Source organism: Agelaius phoeniceus, chromosome 3 (assembly GCF_051311805.1).
Source record: "Agelaius phoeniceus isolate bAgePho1 chromosome 3, bAgePho1.hap1, whole genome shotgun sequence".
NCBI lineage: Eukaryota > Metazoa > Chordata > Aves > Passeriformes > Icteridae > Agelaius > Agelaius phoeniceus.
Window position 1 is genome coordinate 47,187,112 of NC_135267.1, and position 20,970 is coordinate 47,208,081.

The 20,970-nt window shown below is 37.2% G+C and overlaps 1 protein-coding gene across 2 annotated transcripts in view; it reads right to left on the minus strand.

Annotated features, from left to right (window-relative positions):
• The window catches only part of CDK19 (cyclin dependent kinase 19), a 123,441-nt gene that overhangs the window by 34,400 nt on the left and 68,071 nt on the right, over nucleotides 1-20,970 (minus strand). For both annotated transcript variants that reach the window (XM_077175202.1, XM_054629160.2), the window contains 2 exons: nucleotides 2,987-3,044; nucleotides 1,660-1,791 (listed from right to left, as the gene is read on the minus strand). In XM_077175202.1, the coding sequence (XP_077031317.1) occupies nucleotides 1,660-1,791; nucleotides 2,987-3,044 (190 nt within the window). The remainder of the gene's footprint in view (nucleotides 1-1,659; nucleotides 1,792-2,986; nucleotides 3,045-20,970) is intronic.

The following is a 20,970-nucleotide window of genomic DNA, read 5'->3' on the forward strand; positions in this document are numbered from 1 at the left end:
ACTTCAAGGATGCTGAAAAGATTTCTGGTGGACTTGGGGGTAAATGTATGTTTCATCCCTCAGATCTGCTGCTGAGGAAGAAGAAGAACCTGGTTGGGGATATGATAATCAATGGCAGCCTTGGCTGTAAAAACCATGAAACAGTGGAGTAACAAAGGCAAGAAGCAGAGGTACCCAGCATGGTTAGAAGCTGGAGAACCTTCTCCAGGAGAGGATAATGAGGGACATGGGCTTGTTCAGATTGAAGAGGAATCTAAGAGCAGCCCCACCAGAACCTACATAGAGATGACCATGATGATGGAGCTAGGCTCTGACAATGGCATACAACAGGAGAGTGAGAGATTATTAGCATAAACCAAAACAAAAAGTTGTAACTAAGTATAAAAAAAATTTCTTTGCTATGAGGATGATTTTGCAGTGGAACAGGTTAACCAGAGAGGGTGTGAAATCTTTGTTCTTAGAGGTTTTCAAGATGTAGCTGGACAAACCCATCAACAGACCAGGCAGAATTCATAGGGCATTGCTTTGAACAGGAGAATGAACAAGAATCCTCCCAGGGTCCCTTCTGACCTGACTGAATCTGTCTGCAGTTATTACTTTTCTTTGGACCAGGTTTTTTGTTTTGAAATGGATCCGATTTTCCTCAGTTCTGATACTTCAGCTTTTGCTGCAGAGTTCTCCTAGAGTACACAAATAAATTCCTGCACTGGAGAATTCCAAATGGAAATGGAAAGCAATAAAGAAATGGGAAGTGCAAGTCTACATCAAAAAGTCAGATGTCAGTTCATTCATTCTCCAAACCTTTTGCTGTATATGGTAGCTGAATAAACAGGAGTTATTTTTAAAAAAACAGTGATTGTGAGCCTTAACAGCGATTGTGAGCCTTAAAAGTGCTGGTCCACCCAAGAGAACACTCAAACTGAGATGCCAGTACAACACAGTATTTTAAACTCTCTGAACAAAGGCCCACAGAGCATCTCCAAAAACTTCTGCAAAAGAAAAATGCCTGCCAAGAAAGCCACCTGTGTACTCACAGGAATGATTTAACACTATTAACAAAGGGTCACTGTTTCCTTTGCAGTTCAATATATAAGCCAACCTTGCCTCCCATGCACCTCAGTGCTTTAATTCTCCAAACATCTGGGCACCGTGGCTGATTGTGCTCCTGGAACTTACTAGGGCAGAAAAGAACCTGGCTACCAGCATTTCCTGAACGTGGAGCTTTGTAAGTCACCAGGAGGAAATGATTTGCAGATTATGCACAGCACAGGAGTCCAGCCTTCTGCTTATCAAGACACATTTCATAGAAGCATCTGGACATGTAACACCCTTCAAGAATGCCACAGCTCTTTCCCTTTCAAAGTTATACAACATTACAAGATTTCTAAGTCAATATTAAGAAAACATATAAACCAAGTCAAAGGATATTCTTGCTTTAAAAACAAACTAGATATTTAAAATTTCTAGGTTATATTGAAATATAAAAGCACGGTCCTCAAAAAGTTTTAATCTTGATTAATTCTTTATGGATGGGATCATCTACAACTACTTCAGTGACAAAACCTTAAAACTAGCTAGCCAGCTGATCATTGTCTCTATTATAGGGCTACTGTCCTTACAGAACTTGCAGGCAAACATCTTTCTTACAGGACAACTCACCAATGGCCTTTGTGTAATGTCTGGCCCCAAGTAACAGCTCTGGAGCTCTGTACCAGAATGTCACCACAACAGGATCCAAGTCTGCCAATGGCTTCAAAGGTGAGTTAAACAGTCTTGCAAAACCCATATCAGCTGGGGAATGGGGAGAAAAAATGAGATTGTTTAAATTCTAATACAAATAAATCAAAATTCAAGAGTATTGTCAAAAACAATTACAACAACAGCTCAAAAACATTAAAAATTACAAATCAAAGTTCCTAACAAAACAAAAACTACTTACAACAATACTGGACCAAATTTTTCTAAGGCTAAATTCCCTTTAGTTCATTCCTAAAACTAGAAAGGATAACATCTGATGTGTTTTGATCATGGTATTGTAAAACTTTATATAACACATTTTTTTTTAAACTGTAACAGAAACTTGGTTAACTGAAGTCAACAGTAGTAGGTCTCTAATGTACATTTTCTCCTTTATTTTTATACATGCTTACAAAACTGTGAGTCCTTGTGACTGCTTATATTTACCCAAAGTGAAAAATTAAAATGACTGCAGTGTAGATTGTTTTTGCACTATTTTTCAAGGCATGCCTCCTATATGATTTGGAGGAATGAGCTCCAGAGTCAGTGAGCATTCACTGTTACAGAGGTGTATTTTAAAACTAAGCATTCATCCTTTGGAACTCAAAAATTCTCCTTAGAATGAGCCTGGTAAGTAACAGTAAGAAATACTGAATGCAAAAGCACAAAATTTGCTGTATTGTCAAGCCCACACATTTTAAACCCAATTCAAATCTGAAACTTCTCTTTCACACAAACTTCAATATTGCCACATGTAATATCCACATCACTAAAACTGAGAAGGGAATTAGGTTTTGGATAAAGACCACCACAGCTACATATGTTACTCACCAAATAACTTTTGCATAGCAAACCTTTGGATCTCTACAAACATATGCAGTAATTTTGTTTATATAAAAATAAAAATAAGAAAACAAACAGTTTATAAGTAACAATGCTAACTAATCATAGCAGAAGTCAAAAGAACCCTGGTCATCACCACTGTTCTCTGTGCTTATTACTTTTTTGTTTCACACAGATGCTTTTACATCTCATCTAATACCCTTGGCAAGTTTAGAAAAGCCTAATAATATATTTGGAATTTCTTATGTCTGTAAAGTCAGTAAATGAGATTTAAAATTGAACTAGAGGTGGTAGATACATACACTCAAAGAATACTAAAGATCTGTTTCTATCTTACACAGGAGATGCATTTTTTTATTATAGTAATCTCTTAGCTACACAATTAAAATTTTCTCAAAAAGTTTACCTATTTTGACTCTTCCTCTTTCAGGACCTTCACCCATTACCAGAATGTTTGCTGGTTTCTGGAAAACAAAAGCAGAATTTTTAATCATCAGCCTTTGATGATTATTTTTGAGAATAATATAATTACATACATTTATTTTATTAAAAAAAACATATCTAGAAACACCCTTAGAAGTCTAAAAGTACCATGCCTTTATATTGCTGACATTTAGTTTTTATCTCTGGTTACCAATTTCACAATTAGAAAACAGAAATATACTTTGACATTTCACAGTAAGAAATGCCATCTTTAAGTAAATGTGCATTTCTATTGTTACTAGAATAATTCTATTCACTGGAGACATTTTCTTTTAGAGGAAAGTTTTATATTAGCTTAACTTTTATGCTACACATCAATAATCTGGCAAGAACCGCTTTTGCTGGTATAGCTTATTTAAAGTGATGCCAAATCTTGGTATACAAATGCATAGTTGAGAGCCACTTCTGTTTTCATCCTATATAACTACATTTTTAGAGCTGTGCTCAAATGATAAAAATCACATGGGCAAAAGCACTTTTTTTGTTGACAAAGTTGATTTCATGCTATGGAAATTCTCTTGAAACAGGAGTATTCACACACAGCTACATCCCAAAAGCTTTTGAGAGTGCAGACAGCAGCTTTACAAGTAGAACAAAACCTTTACAGGCATTTTTTGCAATCTATTTGTTTGCAACCAGCTGTTTGTGAACACCACATAAAATCTGCACATGACATCACAGCAATTGTTCTGCAATTAGGAACTAGGTTCCCTCAAACATCAATAGTCATTCCTTGGAAGCTTTTGTCCTATTGTGTTAACAGCTGTAGAAAGTAAACAAGATTGAAAACATTAAGTGATTTGAATGAAGAGATGCATAACAAAGCTTCAAAGCAGAATTTTTGGAATGTTATTCAAACAATAATTATATTTAAATCCTTAATGCCTGCAGAGGGGTCTGCTCAAGCAGGATTTGTTCAAGAATCTGAAAGAGATGTCCAGAAAACCAATGTCTGAATCTCACTTAAATTCTCAGTTCCTTGCCACTATTTACCTGAAATGAGACACTCAAACTAGGGTTTCTAATTTGACTCAAAATTACACACCTTTAGCTTTTTTTGAGAAAGGAAACAAACAAAAAAAGCACTCTACTTCACCTATTCTTTCTCCTTCCCCTAGGAAGCTGTTCTTCCCATCCCACACCCAGTGCTTACTTTGTTTCTTCCCTGGCGCCAACCACTGCCTCTCTTTCCAGACGCCTCTTTTATTCTTCCTTTTTTAATCTGTAATTCTCAACACCATCACTGACTTTTAATTCCCCAACATATACTGGAACCATTCAAGAGGCAATATGCACTCCCTTCTTGGAAAACACAACTGATTTCAATTGACCTTGAGCAAACACTCACCAGCAAATCTAGGAAAGAGAAAGATGATGCTTGCTCTTCACTGATACTTAATGACAATAAAATCAACACCTCAAGGCAATTGTTGAACTCTGGTTGTACATTTATGTATTACCCTGAATTGAATATTCCAGAGAACAGAATAATCACTTTCTGCATATTCAGTAACCAGGCAGTAAGAGATGCATGCCAGTTCACACTACATTTTACCTCTGTTAGAAATCATATGGATACAATTGTCTTAACCAAGAGAACAAAACTCCAGTTTTCTTGATGAACTTCTTCCTAAACTTCTGCCTAGCAACTGATTCAGAATTGAGTATGATAAGTTTGCTGGATTGATGTGCCAAAGCTAAATGTATGAGGTTCAACAACACCAAGTGCAGATTCCTGCCTGTGGGTCACAACAATCCCATGCAGTGCTGCAGGCTGGGGAAAAGTGGCTGGGAAGCTGCAGATGCAGGCATTGGAACAGGCTGCCCAAGAAACTGGTAGAATCACCAACCCCAGAAGTGTTCAAAAAAATGAGGATTTGTACTTGCAGCATGGTTTAGCTTTACACGTGGTGGTGGTGTGAGGTTAATGTTGGACTCAATCTCAGTGGGATTTTCCAATCTTAATGATTCTATGAATCAAAATCACTTCAACAGACCTTTACATTCAGGATTGGATTTTAAGTACTATAAAAATGCATTTACTTGTCAAGTGAAGCAAGCTGATAAAAATGCTGTTACTGCACTGATTTATAGGTGAGGTTGTTTCTAACAAAAGAATTAGGTTGTAAGAAATAAACATTGTAACTTCAGAAGATTTTGTAAGACAAAAATTAAAATCTAAGCAGAAAGGACTTTCAGAACAACTCACAAGAGCCGTATTTTATCTCTGGCAATAGAATATTCTCCAAATAGCAATTCATTCACAGAAAAAAAGCTCCCAACTCTTTTATCTGCTGACCTTATCCACAATATTCACAGAATACTTCAGGTTGGAAAGGACCTCTGGAGATAACAAGCCTAAAGCAGGGTTACAAATTACAGCAGATTGCTCAGGCCTGAGCCAAGTTTGGTTTTAAACTTCCCCACAGATGGAGACTCTCTCTGAAACTTCCAGTGTTTGACCCCTCACAGTAAAAAAGGTTTATCAATATAATATATTTACATCTACTCCCTCCTGTTCTACCACTGGATAGCACTGCAAGGAGTCTGGCTCAGCTTTCTTTATTCACACTTATCAGGCACATATACACATTGATAAAATCCTACATGAGCCTTCTCTTCAGAGACAGAATAGCCTCAGCATCCTCAGGCTCAGAAAGACTCTCCAAAGCCCTAGGAGACTTAGTGGTCCCATGAATAAAGGAGATACACTAGGAGAGAGTCTATGGAAGCTAGAGACTTGTCCACTTATATATTTTTAAAGCCAGAATGTTTAGAAGAGATGCTGTTCTTATTAAAATTTAAATCTGTTCTAACACATAATCCACTGAGGATCGGAACCCTGCTTAGGCAGCCAGCAGAGAAACAAACTGATTTATGAACTTAGCAGATGTCACATTCATTAGCTCTTGTGAACCCCTCTGAGAGAGACAGGGGCAGGGGAAACAGGGAAAGAATAAAATGGGAAACAATTAAAACTTTAATTGAGCAAAAGAGCAAGCACTTCTCCTGAGGCACCACCAACCAACGCGCAGACAGCAGGGATTTCATGGATAGTAACCTGATGCCTACAGGATCCCCACTGTGTCAGCAACACCTTGCATCATGGCACCTTCCTGAGAGGTGACAAGTCTTGGTTCCAATCTGTTTTTTAAGTAACAAGAAGCCTACATCTCAACCTCTTATTTCCCACATGAGCAAATTAACCACTTGATTATCTACTAATCAGCACTTTCTAAGTTCCTCTTGCTAATCAGAGCTGTTCTGGCTAGGAAAGGCTTTTCAATGTACATATGCTAAACCAGATGGGACCCATCTTCTTGAGATGTAATGTATAATATCCAGTTCCTGTGACCATGAATTTTTATTTAATAAAAATAAACAGCTTCAGAGGAGCTTATATTATAGGTCAAATATTTTGCATTTGTTTTATACAGTAATGGCTTGAATATTGTAAAACTCTTCCCAGAGTCTTCACATTGCACATACCATGGTGAGAGAAACACAACCCTTTGGGTAAACAAGAGGCACCAAGGCAGAGCAGCAGGATTTCAGGTGCTCAGGTATGGAGGAAAGATTTTCATTTACTTCAGAGGGAGTAATTTGGCATCAGAGATCCTCAGGAAACTATGTTTAGAAAGGTTTCCATCATGAGGTAAGAGAAAGGACTACTGAAGGAGAATTCAAACAATCTCTGCTTCTTGGAGAAGGTAGAACGTGTTAGTTCTACCTCTGCCTTAGTTCTTAGTAATCTCTGAAAATGGAAAATGTAGCATTTAAATATCAAAACATTTTACTCCAAGATTGTCAGTTAGTCAGCAATAAAACTACAGCCTAGTATACTATAGTTACTGGACAGCTGCAAAAATCAGATTAAAAAGCAGGAATTAAAAAGCCCCCCACTTTATTTATGTTCAGGCTATATGTAAGTCATAAGCACCAGTCTAGTTCCTGACACAAATCCTACTGCCAGCCATTCGATGAAGAAAACAGCATTTTAGCTGGAAGGAACCATCAAGAACCAAGCAGCAGCTAAAAGACCAAAAGCTGGCACATACTTAGAGTAAATTGTGTCTCTATACAAGAGGACAAAATTTTAATAAAGAAAGTCTGAGAAGCCCTGCTTAAAATCATTATCTAACTCTAGAGTAGTAGTTGGGTGAGACAACCCAACAAGGAGTATACTTTTCAAGCAGTTACATTCTAATTAATCCTCTATTTTCCTCATGCTCTCCCCCCTTGCTGAGAACACAAACACCAGCTGGGAAGCAAAGTGATGCTACTGCATCTCCCCCTATCTAGTTGCTATAGGAACAACAGAAACAGTAAGAATTAGGCGTCTCACATTTAATATAAGCTATAAAAATGAACAGGCAAATCCCTGCTGAGAAATTCAGTTGAGGTTTGACTGTCTAAAAAGACATTTGCAAAAAGAGCAAGGTTAACAGTAACAAATAACTGAAGAAAAATCTGAAATATTTGCAAAAAGGGATGAAGATGACGATTCTTTACAAGTCTTTACAATAGGTTCTTTATGAGTCTTTACAATAGGCTCAGTAAGCACTGATAATAACATTTACTTTTCTACATTAGTGGGGGAGAGGGAATAAAGAAATTTTAAAAATCATGATGGGAGAGAAATTGTTGGATTAACAAGTGTGTTTTCACAAATACAAGAAGTGTCATAACTGGGACTCATACAGGCATTCATGTGAAGATACACTTCTAATTTTAATATTTAGACAGTAAAACAGAAGAAAGGTTGAAAGAAAAGAAACCATCTATGGTATTAAAAGATTATAATAGTTCAAAACAGGAACAACAACCTAACAATAGATGGCAATACTTCAGTTTTAATGGTTGTTGTGATCTCCTTAAGTACAGCAGTGACACGATTCATAAGAGATTTGGTGCAAAAGTCCTATGAAAAAATGTCCATAGGGATATACCACTTTCTATAAACAATTCTTTATTGTTTATATCCAAACAAATGTGTTTCCCTTTTGGAATGTGCCACTGGAAAAAGAATAATCTCAAATTAGGAGGCTTCTATTGTAAAAGAGATTGCAAGCCTTACAGATAAAGGCTCTCCCCACAGTTACTGACACTGCCTTTGTGATGAGGTCTTTTCAAGTCTCCATTATTTAAAAAAACAATTGTAAACAGCCCAGTGTTGATACATAGAGACACTTTCATTTCACAAGCAAGAGGAGAGCAATAGTATTTTTGTCTCAGCTTTCAGCATGCTGCTCCCCAAATGACAAAGGTCCTGAGTGAGATAGCAGTGTTCCACTCTGCAGGCACTACTCCAAAGACCACTGAGCCTCTCAGTTCAAGGGTAAGAGGGAGATGCTGATTGTTCACAGAAATTGGCAAACAAAGCTTTTGTTCTTCTCATCTGTAAGGAAATGAAGGCATTTCCCTGCCTTAAATCAACACTGTTCAAACCCAGACTTTGTGCTCAGATCAATAAATTGGCACACAGGCACTAACACTGCTGCTAACAGTTGAGCTAATTAAATTTAATTTTAAAAATTAAAGGTTCTTAAAATATTTTATTATGCACTGCAAACCTCCAAATCATTACCACTTCCATTTAAAATATTTCCATATATTGAAATGCATGTAGGAAAATTGTTATCCCCACTTCTCTTTTTTTAGAAAACTGTTTGGTCAACATTTTTCTGATACTGAAGTACTAGACAGAAGTATACCATATAGAGTAAAATATCTTCACATCTGCTTCTCTTTAGCCTTACACACTGCAAACTCATATGAGAGTCACTACTCTGATTACATAACATCACTTTCAGTTTGTTTTTTATCAGTTGTTATCCTTAATGTTACAAAAACCCAACCATATTTCATTACATTTTTGGCCTAGATTTGTAATCTGTACTATTTTCTTCCCATATTTCTCTATTCTGTTGAAATGATTGACCTTGCAAAGTAATATCTTTAACAAATTACTTTAACAAAATAATATCTTTAACATCAAGATAATTATAATTTCATTTGAATCAATAATGTAATAACACAGATATCATCAAATTATCAAAAGGCAAAACAGAAAGCTGATTACAACAGTACATGATCTAAAGAGTAAGCAAAATCTCAAGGCATACAAAATGCTTTGAAATGGTAGATCATTCAACTGAACTCAAAACTTATTTAAATCTGAAAAGGAGGAAAAAAAGTAAGAGGTAAATACATTAAGTAAATAAATAGAACACAGGAAACAAAGAGTACCACAGAATGCTTTTATCCCATCAAGCAGAGTGCTTGTGCCTCTGGGATAACAGATTTTAAAAGGAAAAAAAATGTTATTGCACAGAAGTAACTGAGGTCAGACTAGAGAAGAGTGGGAATATATAAGAGAAATTCTGCAGACCCCAAGGTCAGTGAAGACAGAGGAGCAGGAGGTGATCCAGTCTCTGGAGCCAAAATTATCCTGCAGCCTGTGGTGCAGACCATGAGATCCATCTGTAGCCTGTGGAGAAGCCCATGCTGGAACAGGTGGATGCCCAAAGACAATTCTGACCCGGGACTTGTGATCCCATGGGGGACCCATGCTGGAGCAACCTGTTCCTGGAGGCTGCACTTCATGGAAAGAAAAAAAAAAGGACCCATGCTGGAGCAGCCTGTGAAGAACTGAAATCTGTGGGAAAGACTCCTCTGAGAAGTTCATGGAAGAGTGCCTCCTGTGGGAGGGACACGGCGGTGGAGCAGGGGAAGGACTCCCTTCCTGAGTGGAAGCAGTGGCACAACCAGCATGGGATTAACTTGCTGCTAACCCCATTCCCTAGCTCCCTGTGCCACTGAGTGTGGGGAGGAGGTAGGGAATCGGGAACAAAGCTAATCCCAGGCAGGAGAGTGGGGTATGTGGTTTTAGGATTTGCTTTCTTTCTCATTATCCAGCTTTGCTTTTGATTGGGAATGATTTAAACTAATTTCCTTAAGTGTGGCTTGCCCATGATGGCAACTGGTGAGTGATATCTCCATGTCCTTCCCTTACCCCAACAGCCTTTTTTCCCCTATTTTCTCTCCCCTGTCCAGTTGAGGGGGCTTTGGTGGGCACCAGGCATCCAACCCAGGTCCAACCACCATAAAATGGTACACAAACTTCTACAGCTATGTGTCACCAGACTGTGTCTTTAAAAAGTTCCCAAAATTCATTTTATTGCCATTAGAGGACTATTAGTGACAACAGAAACATTTAAAAATGCATGGTAACTCTTTATCTCCACTCTTAGTCCTTCTAAACGAATTTTAAAATGAAATGTGTTCAGAACTGATAAAGAAAAAATGCTGTTGCGGGATTCTGAGATATGAAACTGCATATTCAGACACAAATCATGCTGTCAGATTATGGTAGTGACTTATGTATTTCATAGCAGCTGAAGAGATGTGGTCAAAATAGTCATTTAACTCCAGCTACCCTGAATTCTATAGCAACTACATTTGCAGAATTTACCTGAGACTGATGGCAAAACATATTACTAACTAGGAGTAGGAACAAAATGTACAGAAGAGACCTGAAATATTTCTTTGGAATGCCTTAGGTAAAGATTTTGGTTAAACACATTCCTTGCTTGTAGTCATTATGTGTTGAAAGGGGAAATATGCTGTTTTCACATAGAAGCTAGTTATCAAAGAAACCTTTTCATGTTTATATACTCTTATAAAACTTGGCATAAAAAACAAAGGTAAAGGAAAGCAGAAAAAAGCAAACTTTGGCCACACTGCAACCATAGATCTGCATTTTATTTTTTTTTATAAGTCCATGAATTAAGCTTAAGGTGATCTATCCTTCAACAAAAGCGAAGATGTCACTACACAGGCTTCATTACAGACTGATTTCAACAGCCCAAGAATCTGGATATTCATCTGGAGAATCAGCCAAAATCATAGAATGCTTTGAGCTGGATAGGACCTCTAGAGGTCACTGGACATTTTGCAGTCCAAAACAAATCCAAATTTGAAGCTGCATCAGATTGCTCAGTATCATGACCAAGGGAGCTACAAGTCTCCAATAGTGGAGGTTACCAAGCCCTTCTGGTGGGCAACACCTGGCACTGTCTGACAAAAAAAAATTCTTTCCCATCACCTAATCAAAATGTCTCTTGTTAAAACATGGATCTGTTCCCCCTCCTCCTTCTGCATTCCCCTTAAGAGAGCTTCACCATTTCTACAGCCCTCGCAGCTCAAGCCCCCTCAAACCACTCATGCTGCTGAGCTGCATGGTAGGACAGCTGAGGCTCAGAGAGCCATCTCTGTCACCCTGCTGTAACCAAGCCTATTGCACCTTTGGCTGAACAGTTCCAGAACCACATGTTTAGCCATAGAAAAACATATCTGAGATGAGAGTGTCAGCCTGGAAGTCCAGTCTCTAGAACACACTCACTACTAAAGTATTTCACCGAAGGGAAAGACAGACTTTTCCACTCTGCCTTCATTTTAACCAAATCACACATATCACACACAGATATACATTCTAATTAAGTTGCTGCTTCTTCAGTTACCCTCATATATATACAATTAAATCAGTGGTCAGGTAGAATATTCATGTCTCTGTTTGACTTGATTTTTCATGGGTCAGATGTTCTCTTGAGTGTAATTAAGCATATACCTCAAGAGACATTAATTCTTTAAATTCACTCCCCTCACTTCTATCTAGGCCTTCCCCAGAAATGGCCAAAATGTCTATGCTCCTTATAAGAATACTCTGGTTCAAAATCCATTTGGAACAATGGTTTCTTGGGCAATTTCTAGAAAAAATATTTGATTTTTAAACTCAACATGCTTTGCTGAAGCAGGAAAAGACTATTCACCAACTCTATTCCCTGCTTAACCAATGGATAATATAGTTGCACTTTATGTCATTGGAAAATTGACTGTACACACAAGGGGAATATGAAATAAGAGTAATCACAAGAAGAGAATATAATTTTGGGCTGCATAAAAGTTCAGAAATGAAACAATCTTCCTTTCACACACCATTTCAGGTTTCTTATGGCTGACAGGGCGTTAAACTAATGCGAGACAAAAATGAAAACTCCAGACAATTTTGGATGCTGGGCATTGCTTTGATTAAAACAATCTTCACAATGTTCCAGTATACCAAGTTTCACCCCAATCGATGGCAATGCAGTTTAAGTGAAAAAGAAAAGGATGAAAAAAGTCACATTTGGAGAATGCCAAAACATTTGACACAAATTAAATTTTATGTTGCTATGCAACATTATCCAAAGCATTCTGCTGTTACCAGTGCTGCAATAGCATACTTGAACTTAAAATGTTACATGCAACCTTGAGAAGGACAAAGAAGGGGGAAGTCAGAAACAAAGAGACAAATATGATCATAAATTTTCAATGAAAAATAAAAGGTCATAAAGCAAATGTTCAAATAATATGCTGAATTCACATTGTCCCTGGGATTTTCAGCACATTGCAGTACACACTCCAGCAAAATTCCCATGAAGATACCCAGCAACCATCTAGGGCCTTGTTTTTAGACCTTGCCTGGGCTCTTTGGGAGCACCAGCATAGCACAGGACAAGGCAGATTGTCCAACCTCTGCTACCCCATTTCTGAACAGTGAGACGTGCAGATGTTCTCAGTCTTCCAGCCTCAGAAGACTCACTTCAGGAATACTTTGGAAGAATGTTCTGCTTTTAATGTATTACCAAAAAAAAAAAAAAAAAACCAAAAAAAAAAAAAAACCAAAAAAAAAAAACACAACAACAACAAAAAAACCCCAAAACCCAGAGGGGATAAATTTTATTCTATAAAAGCACAGTCAAACTCTTCCTCTGCTGGGCCTTTAAAATACATCCTAAATGCCCCAAGATACTGTGGTCAAGCCAAGTCTCTGCATCTCTGCTATCAAGTTCTCATTACACATTCTTCACACATAATCTTTACTCAGAATAATAACCCAAAGGCAAATAAACTGAGAAGATATGTGCACACATGAAACATTACCAACACTACTATTTTCTTCACCTTTTTAAAGGCAAAAGCCAGGAGACAGTAAGTCTGACAGAACACTAACATAAGAAAGCCTATGCCTGTATTGAGTTTAGGACTAGAATTTAAGAGACGGGGGAAATGATATGATGCAATTCTCACCTGTTCCTTGCATTACTTTGTTTCTGTTACAGTAGCATGAAAATTAGATACCATAACTGCTAATTCTTTCAGTTGCAGCACTAAATTCTACCACAGCCAAAATCTGGTATTTGTTTAATGTTCTGACAACTCCTCTTAATTTAGTAAGGTTATTAAGACAGGAGCATGAAGCCTCTATCCAATCAAACAATAAATGACTGAAAGTGAGACTGGTGACACCATCATAAAACATTTTCTTAATTGCCTTTTACAAAGTATTTTTGGCAGTAAAACTCCAATACCTCCATTCTCCAAAGAGTCTGGTAGAGTCAAATAATTAACAAAGCCTTTCTGACTGCAAAAAATAATATAGTACCAAATGAATAGATATAAATGTAACCCATTTTCATTACAAACAAGCTTCTGCTTGGATAGCTTAGATTGACTGAATTAGGTTGAAATATTAAAAGCCCTTTAATGGAAATTTCAAAGTAGGAAAAGAATAGGGTAGCATGATTACCTGAAGTGGTTACTTCCATGGTGAGTGGGTCTTAACAAGCCCCCTTTTGTCTGCATATGGACATGGGAATTTAGCTGAAGGGACTCAGAACCACGGAATGCATTTTTTTTGTTATTGGAGTGTAAATGTGGCAAGATTTAGAAAAGCAATAAAAACATTTTACAGGACTTTAACAATCAAAGGTTTATGTCTAATAATATTTAATATATTCTTATTAGCTATCATCAGTTTATTACATATAAAATTTTGTAGCATCAAGCTACTTTTTTAATCCATTTTCACATATGTTGTTTTTCTATGCTCGTTATCTCAATAATAAAAAAAGTGAAATCCCATTTCTTCTCCCCTTCTTCCTTGATGTTGAGTCTAAAGACTAAAACTAACCTTACTTATATGAGCAATTCAAATGCCTGTTATACTATAGCATCAACCTTTTCCTCTGTGTGGAAACAATCCAGATCAGTGATTTATAATTTAAGCTAAATCCTTATACATAGTCTTTCTTGGAGCATCTTCTTAAAGCAAACTCCCACATTCTACTATTTGCAGGGCTAGGTTAAGTGTCCCTTTTTTCTCATGATTTGTCCAGCAGATCAGTTTTCAGGTTTCAAGAAGGAATTTTATCACCTTAATACAAGCCTTGTGCCTGCAGCAATACTGACTGGGACTTAACAGCCCTCTGGACCTTAAGGTCTCAAACTCACCATCCAGTTACCATGTTTAGGCAATTAAGTCATGTATCACTTGAGACACCACAGCCTCAGGTGTCTTGCAGTGGAATAAAAGCAAATGCAGACCCCAAAGCAAGCAGATAGTACCACTGTTCAGCTGACACATACATTACAAAGAAAGCTAAATAAAACACAACATTTGAAACCCATCCTAACAGAAACTTTTTTTCCTAGTTTATCACCATCAGCCTGGTCACCTCAGGACTCAGATTAAATCTCTCTTTATCTCTCAGCCAGTTCTCAGCTTCCTGACTTCTGGGAGATCTTCAGGCTCATGAGGACCCTGATTTTTAAGAAAACAAGCATCAATGGCCAGCTTCTTCAGCATAAGTTATATTTCAGACCCAGTCTTGTAACATTAAGTTAGAGAAGCCTTGTGCTCCTAGCTTTCTCTTGGAGGTTTTCCAAAAGTGTCTCCACATGAACAAGCAGCTATGAAGTCTTTTAAGTAACCAGCAAATGCAGCCAGCCAATGGCGTGCTAAAACAAGGTCACAGATACTCATTTCCACTGTTCTTCAGAAGAGCACTTGTTTCACAACATTAACCAGATTACAGGAGAGCAGAAGCCCCACACCATCTCAAGAGTTGTTCTGTCTCTGCAGAACACCCACATCTCCATTACTGTACTCCTTAAAGCAGGGTGCCTGGGTAGCTGCAGTGCTCACCCCTGAGCCAACAACCTGCTCAAGGTGCTCTGTCATGGATGGGGCTGCAACAATTCCCTCGGATGAAACGGCACTGATGAGATTTTATGAGGCACTGAACCTTACAGGAGACACAGGAAAACATCTCTAGAGAGACTGCTTTAGCAGCATTCAGTATTAGACTTCAATATTACAAAGTTAGTAAAGAACCAGCGAGATAGGATGATTCTCTGAAATCTTTTTAGGCTCTTTCCTTGTAGAAGAAAAAGTCAGAAAGAGGTAACAGAGGCTATGTTTGCAGATAGATTCATAAGTTATAGTATTTCTACTTGTTTTCTGAAGTCTGAGATGGATTCATTACCAGCCATTACTCCCACACACAGACGAGATCAAGAGATACTAAGTAGCACATCTGCATATGTTTACATTCACAATATCTTGGTAATGTTTCTCAATATAAATGCACTCTATAATACTGCATTCCCTTTTTTCTCATTTTATCAGGAAATGCTAGGGAAAGGAGCTTAATGTTCAGCTGGGATTCAAATTTTTATGGTGTTCCTTTTGTAGCATAAACTTCAATCATTATAAATCCAGTGTAACAATAAAGGTCTAGATGTGAAGAACTGAAGACCTAACCCTTAAATCGGGAGTAATTCAGAACTATCAGCATCTCAAAACAATTCAAAAGCATCTCATCACAACAATTATTTACATAAATTAAAGGTCATCTGTATTTAAGAAGGTTTTCCACCGATTAAAATAATTTTCTAACAGGTCAGGCAGGAACAAGCATGAACCCTTTCAATACAGAATGCACTTCCCAAAATTACCATAAACAACTGAGAGGCATAGATCTGGAATACTGCTATTCCAAACATGAGTGAACACTGCCTACACAAGAACCCAATTCAAGTATTTTATTGTTTGTTTATGGAGCCTTTCTTGCACAAAGGGCACAATATCTAAAGTACTGAAAAACAGCTCCTGCTTTGGAAAGCTCAAGGCTGGGAAAGGCCGGTACAGCAACAAAACATGGGAGCAAACAGAGAGCAGCGCACGCTGGGTAAGGAAGACACAGCCACTGCACCTGCACAGCTCAAGGCTTTGGCTTCAGGGAGGGACAGAACTTGGAGAACAGTAACCAGAGAGGTTCTTTCAAGCAAAGACTGACACATAAAACACTGAAACTGAGAGGAGCAAGGGACAGAGACCAAGGAAGGCTTCTCCAGTCACGGGCATAGCTGGTGAAGGCTGTGAAAGATGTGTAAGAACAAGAGGGAAAAAAAGGCTCTGAATACAGAGAAAACCAGATATTGGTTGAAGAAAAGAAAAACTATTTAAAGTTAAGATTTAATATGCCAATTAAAAAATTATGGAGACCGCAAATTATCTTTTAAGACTCTTGAGCACTTATCCCAGTTACTCAGCTACTGTAGATGTACTCCAAGATGGCTAAGTTTTCTTGCCTTGGAAAAGAAAAATATATTCCTTTCCCAGATACCATATTATTTACACAGCTTGATAAATATTTTTATTTTAAAAACTATTATAGAAAAATCAAACCATTTCACTTTAAAGAATGACATTTGTAATTTGTATTTTAGTATCAAGTAAACAGTCACAGCCTAAGACAAGCTAGAAGTAGGCTTTAAGTAGTTATGTACCCTGCCACCTTGGGCATGAGTATTTTTGCCTGTTAATCCAGTTTCCAGGTTTTCACACAGAAAAACATCACTTATTCAGAAGAGTCTCTCCACAAATACTTGAAGCCATTCATTTCAAACCAGCACCTCCAAAATTTCAAAATAAAGATGCTGCAGATGCTGAAGCAAAGTATGGTGGACACATGCAAGGAAGGTTCCTAACTCCACACCACCATCACTTCAGAGCTGGTATCACTGCTCCCCTCCTTTCAGTCTATGCATCTCTTACTAGCAATGAGATTGTGTTTGAGGGCCAAAAAACTTCACAAGAGCTTAGACAACCTATTTTTTGAACCTAAAAACTCTGGCCACAAAGAGCTCACACTACGCTTCTGTGCTAGTGGAAAGCTGCCAGGACCCCTCATATATTTGCGTGAATAACGAAAAGCAGTAGGTTTTCAATGGCAAACTTCTCCATAGCATAAATGAGTGAGATCCCACTTAAAAATTGTTCCTAAACACATTTATTAAACATATAAATACAATACATTTAACAGTTGTGTTACATTCTTCATATTTGTAATGGGCATTTTCACATGCAGAGTAACACATTTGGAGTAGCCTTAGATATTCACGCAGCTGGATGAACAAATCAGGCTAATTAAAGCAGGAGCTGTCAGCACCTCCACCAATATGCAGGTAACTGCCATGGGCATGCTCTTATCATGTGCTATCTTGCAGTAAGCACCAAGCAACCTACTCCTTTTCATGGAGGCATAAACATATCTTGTGTTTACCACACAATACCACTGGTAAAAAAGTGTGCTCACAGGCAAGTAGAGCAGCTGAAGGGCTTTGAGTTCATATTCCCCATCTCACACAATAACATCTCCTTCAAGAAAACATGCTTATACTCTGACCTGCAAGTCTCAGAGCAAGAGGTTCCTCAGGTTAGAGACTACACTGATAGCTGAAATGAAAACTGAGGTGAAATCTCTCTGGATGAATAAGGAGTTTAGCCACCTGACCCAGTATCTTACTGTGTTTACAAAGTCAACACAAGATTGAGGTGATGACACTATCAGATGCATGAGTATTCCAGTTAGGCTTCCATAATACATATGGAAGCTTTTCAGCCCTTAAATTTAAAATAACCTAGGTAGATAAAGAGTGTTTGTATTGAACAGACTTGATACAGTGACTTGAAGTGTTCATGGAAATTACTACAGTTTATTAAAAGCTGCACAGTATCTAAAGCAAAATGCTAATCTTCTGTCCTAAAAACATCTTGATTTATGAATGTAAACAGAAGAAAAAAACATATTTGAGGAAGCAGTGATGGCAACTAGGCTGGAATAATTTACACAAGAAGCAAGTTGTTTCTTTATTTCCTTTCTTCAGAAGTGTAGAAGAGCTTTTTTGGCGGAAAGAAAGTACAATAAATATATTTATATAGTGTAACATATAAATGCTACAACATGGCATTTTAGATTCTTAAAATTTTGTTTCTGTAGTACATTGCCAGAATCTTCATTTTTTATTTTACTACCTAATTAAAAATGCATCAGAAGACAATTATGTTAAGAGATGCTTTCATGAACAAATACATCAGGTATTAGTATTACTTGTCCTCATTAATGCAAACCAAAAAGCATTTCTTGGCAGGATATTAATGCATGATGCTTAAATATTTTAGATGAACCAGCTTAGGATAAGATGTGAGAGTCTATTAACTACTTTTGAAGATTAGGCTCTTTCCAAATGACACATATAGCACAAAACAAAGAAATCATTAAGTCACCTCAGAAAAATTTAACCTAACACATTAGCATTTAAATAAAGCCTTGTTAATGTCTCTGGAGTTATTTGCAGCAGTTTTACAAGACGCCTCTTACACACTGAAGTAGCTGTGCTGTATCTAATACCACGTGGAATGGCTGATTAATTATTGGCTTGGAATGCCTGCAGACAAGTTTACTGCACCAACTACTAAAAGTTTTTTCAATCAATTGTCAATCAAGGCTGATTCTAGACTGAAGTCTGTGGTTGAAGATCCTCAACTTTCATGCAAAAACCCTGCAGTCAGTAATACATATACTTTTGATAATATTAATATCACAAATGCTTCTGGGAGGTTCTATTTTTTTTTAAGTGTACTGACAAAAAAGTTATTTGCTGTTTAAAAAAAAAAAAAGTCTGCCAAGCCCAAAATGGATAAAACCCCTTTTATTTTATAAACTATTTTCCCAATGATCTCCAAATGTTTTAGAAGAATTGCATAAAAACTAAGACATATCAGAACTATAGATTGTAGCAGTTTAAACATACATGACCATTTTAGCACATAAAGCTACTAATGGAAGCTAAAAGTTAGAAGAGATAGGGAAAGAATATTTAGTACGTACAATTTTGAGCAGGGAAACACAGAAAGCTGTTTTGGGAAACAAAAGCCTAAGAAAAGTCAGTCTCAACAGCTTTTCTGAGGCAGAACCACCACAGTAAGGAGTGTCACTGAATTCAGAATCTAGAGACTAAGTTTTAATGAGTGGGTAAAGTTTTTGTATGAGCATGGTACTTTTAATGAGAACCTAAAACAAAGGAGAGTCACTCCACCTGGAATGTGTGAGCTTTTCCTGCATGGGGGTCAAGTTATGAAACACAGCATTCTACCTGTACCAGCCACAGGACTCAAAGTTACAGAGGCCAAAGGGAGGAGCAATAATTAAGATTGTGAAGATGAGATAGAGGAGTATTTCAGGAAAGTCAAAGCTGAGTCAAGGTTATATGAGTAATGTTAAAGAAGTGGCAAAAGGCAGATCAACAGATATGGAACGTGGGCAGAGGAGAAGGAAGTTGGAAGCAAATGAAAGATTTGTGTCAAGAAAAAAAAACCCAGAAGAATAGTTGTGAAGAAGGTTCTACGTGCCAAAAAAAAAAAAACTGAAGTAGTTCAGAACTAATTATAATATTTTTCCATTCAATAATTATGCTCTTTTAAAAAATGAAAAACAACCTGCATAAACATGCAATGGCTGTGAGATTCCTGAGAAACATTGTGATTCATGTCAAAAACACGAGCATGTTAAAGAGTGGCAGGTCAAGCTGCCCTAATTTTTTTAATTTTAATTTTTTTAAAATAAAACAACTCCAAACACATAGCACACTTTAAAAGTAAGACACAACTGTACTTGCTACAGCAAATCTGCCTCACCTTACTAGATAAAATATCTATGTTTTCAGTGCTCAAGTCTTAAGATTTACCTCACTGTTGATGTTGCAAATAAGTCTTTAGATATTCTCACAAAAATCAAGTGCTTAAAATGCAAACAAGCTCCCTGTGGAAATTATTTTCTTTTTTCAAACTGCATAAGCAGGCTAGACACTCAAGTCCTGTTACTCAAAGCCAGATTATGACTTTTGAAAAGTTTACTGTGTAACAAAATGCCTTTGAGAAAATCCCTGGCTTTCAGAACACATCATCAGAGCACTTCATACTTCCTGTTACTCTGTCCCATGTTTCATATTGTCTATGTTCATCAACTGAAATTCTTCTCTATAAATTGCAACATCAATTCTGAGAATAGTCACAAACTTAGGACCATGATTAAAGTTTAGGGAAGCTTTATTGGAGGCAATAATAATTTTGATAAAGATTTAATGGCTGCAATGTTCCTACTATTAAAAATCCCAAAGCTATCAATACATTTAACAACTTGAAATCTAACATTAATAAGATGAAAAGAGACACACCTTCAATTCTGAACAATTTTTTTTCTAAGACTGAAGTGCTTCTTGCACACTGAAGCCTAAACTAGACATACACTGTAGAAGAACTGTACACAAAAGGCTGCATTGTTCTACAAGCTCAGCATATGGGTACCAGTCAGAAAAACCCAATCCCATATTGTCATTATTGCTACACTGACATTTTAGTCACTTGCATTTTAATAAAATCACTCTCAGAAACAATGTAAAGCACTTGGAAATTCATGAAATAGCTGTCCAGTTTTAATGATAGTAAATAGGACAATTCTATCTCACCCTATTAAGGAGTGAAATACCAAAGAACTATGAGCTTTCTGCAGAATAAAAACATGCAGGTGAGCAGACACTACAGAGTACCTAATGCAGAGTAAATCCACACCCTAGACTACCTTGCTGTAACTTGTTCATGTAATCATACCCTCTGCATTAGTTTAAGGTTTTTAACAACATTAAAACTACAAAAAGACTAAAAAAGGGTTCCACATCAAG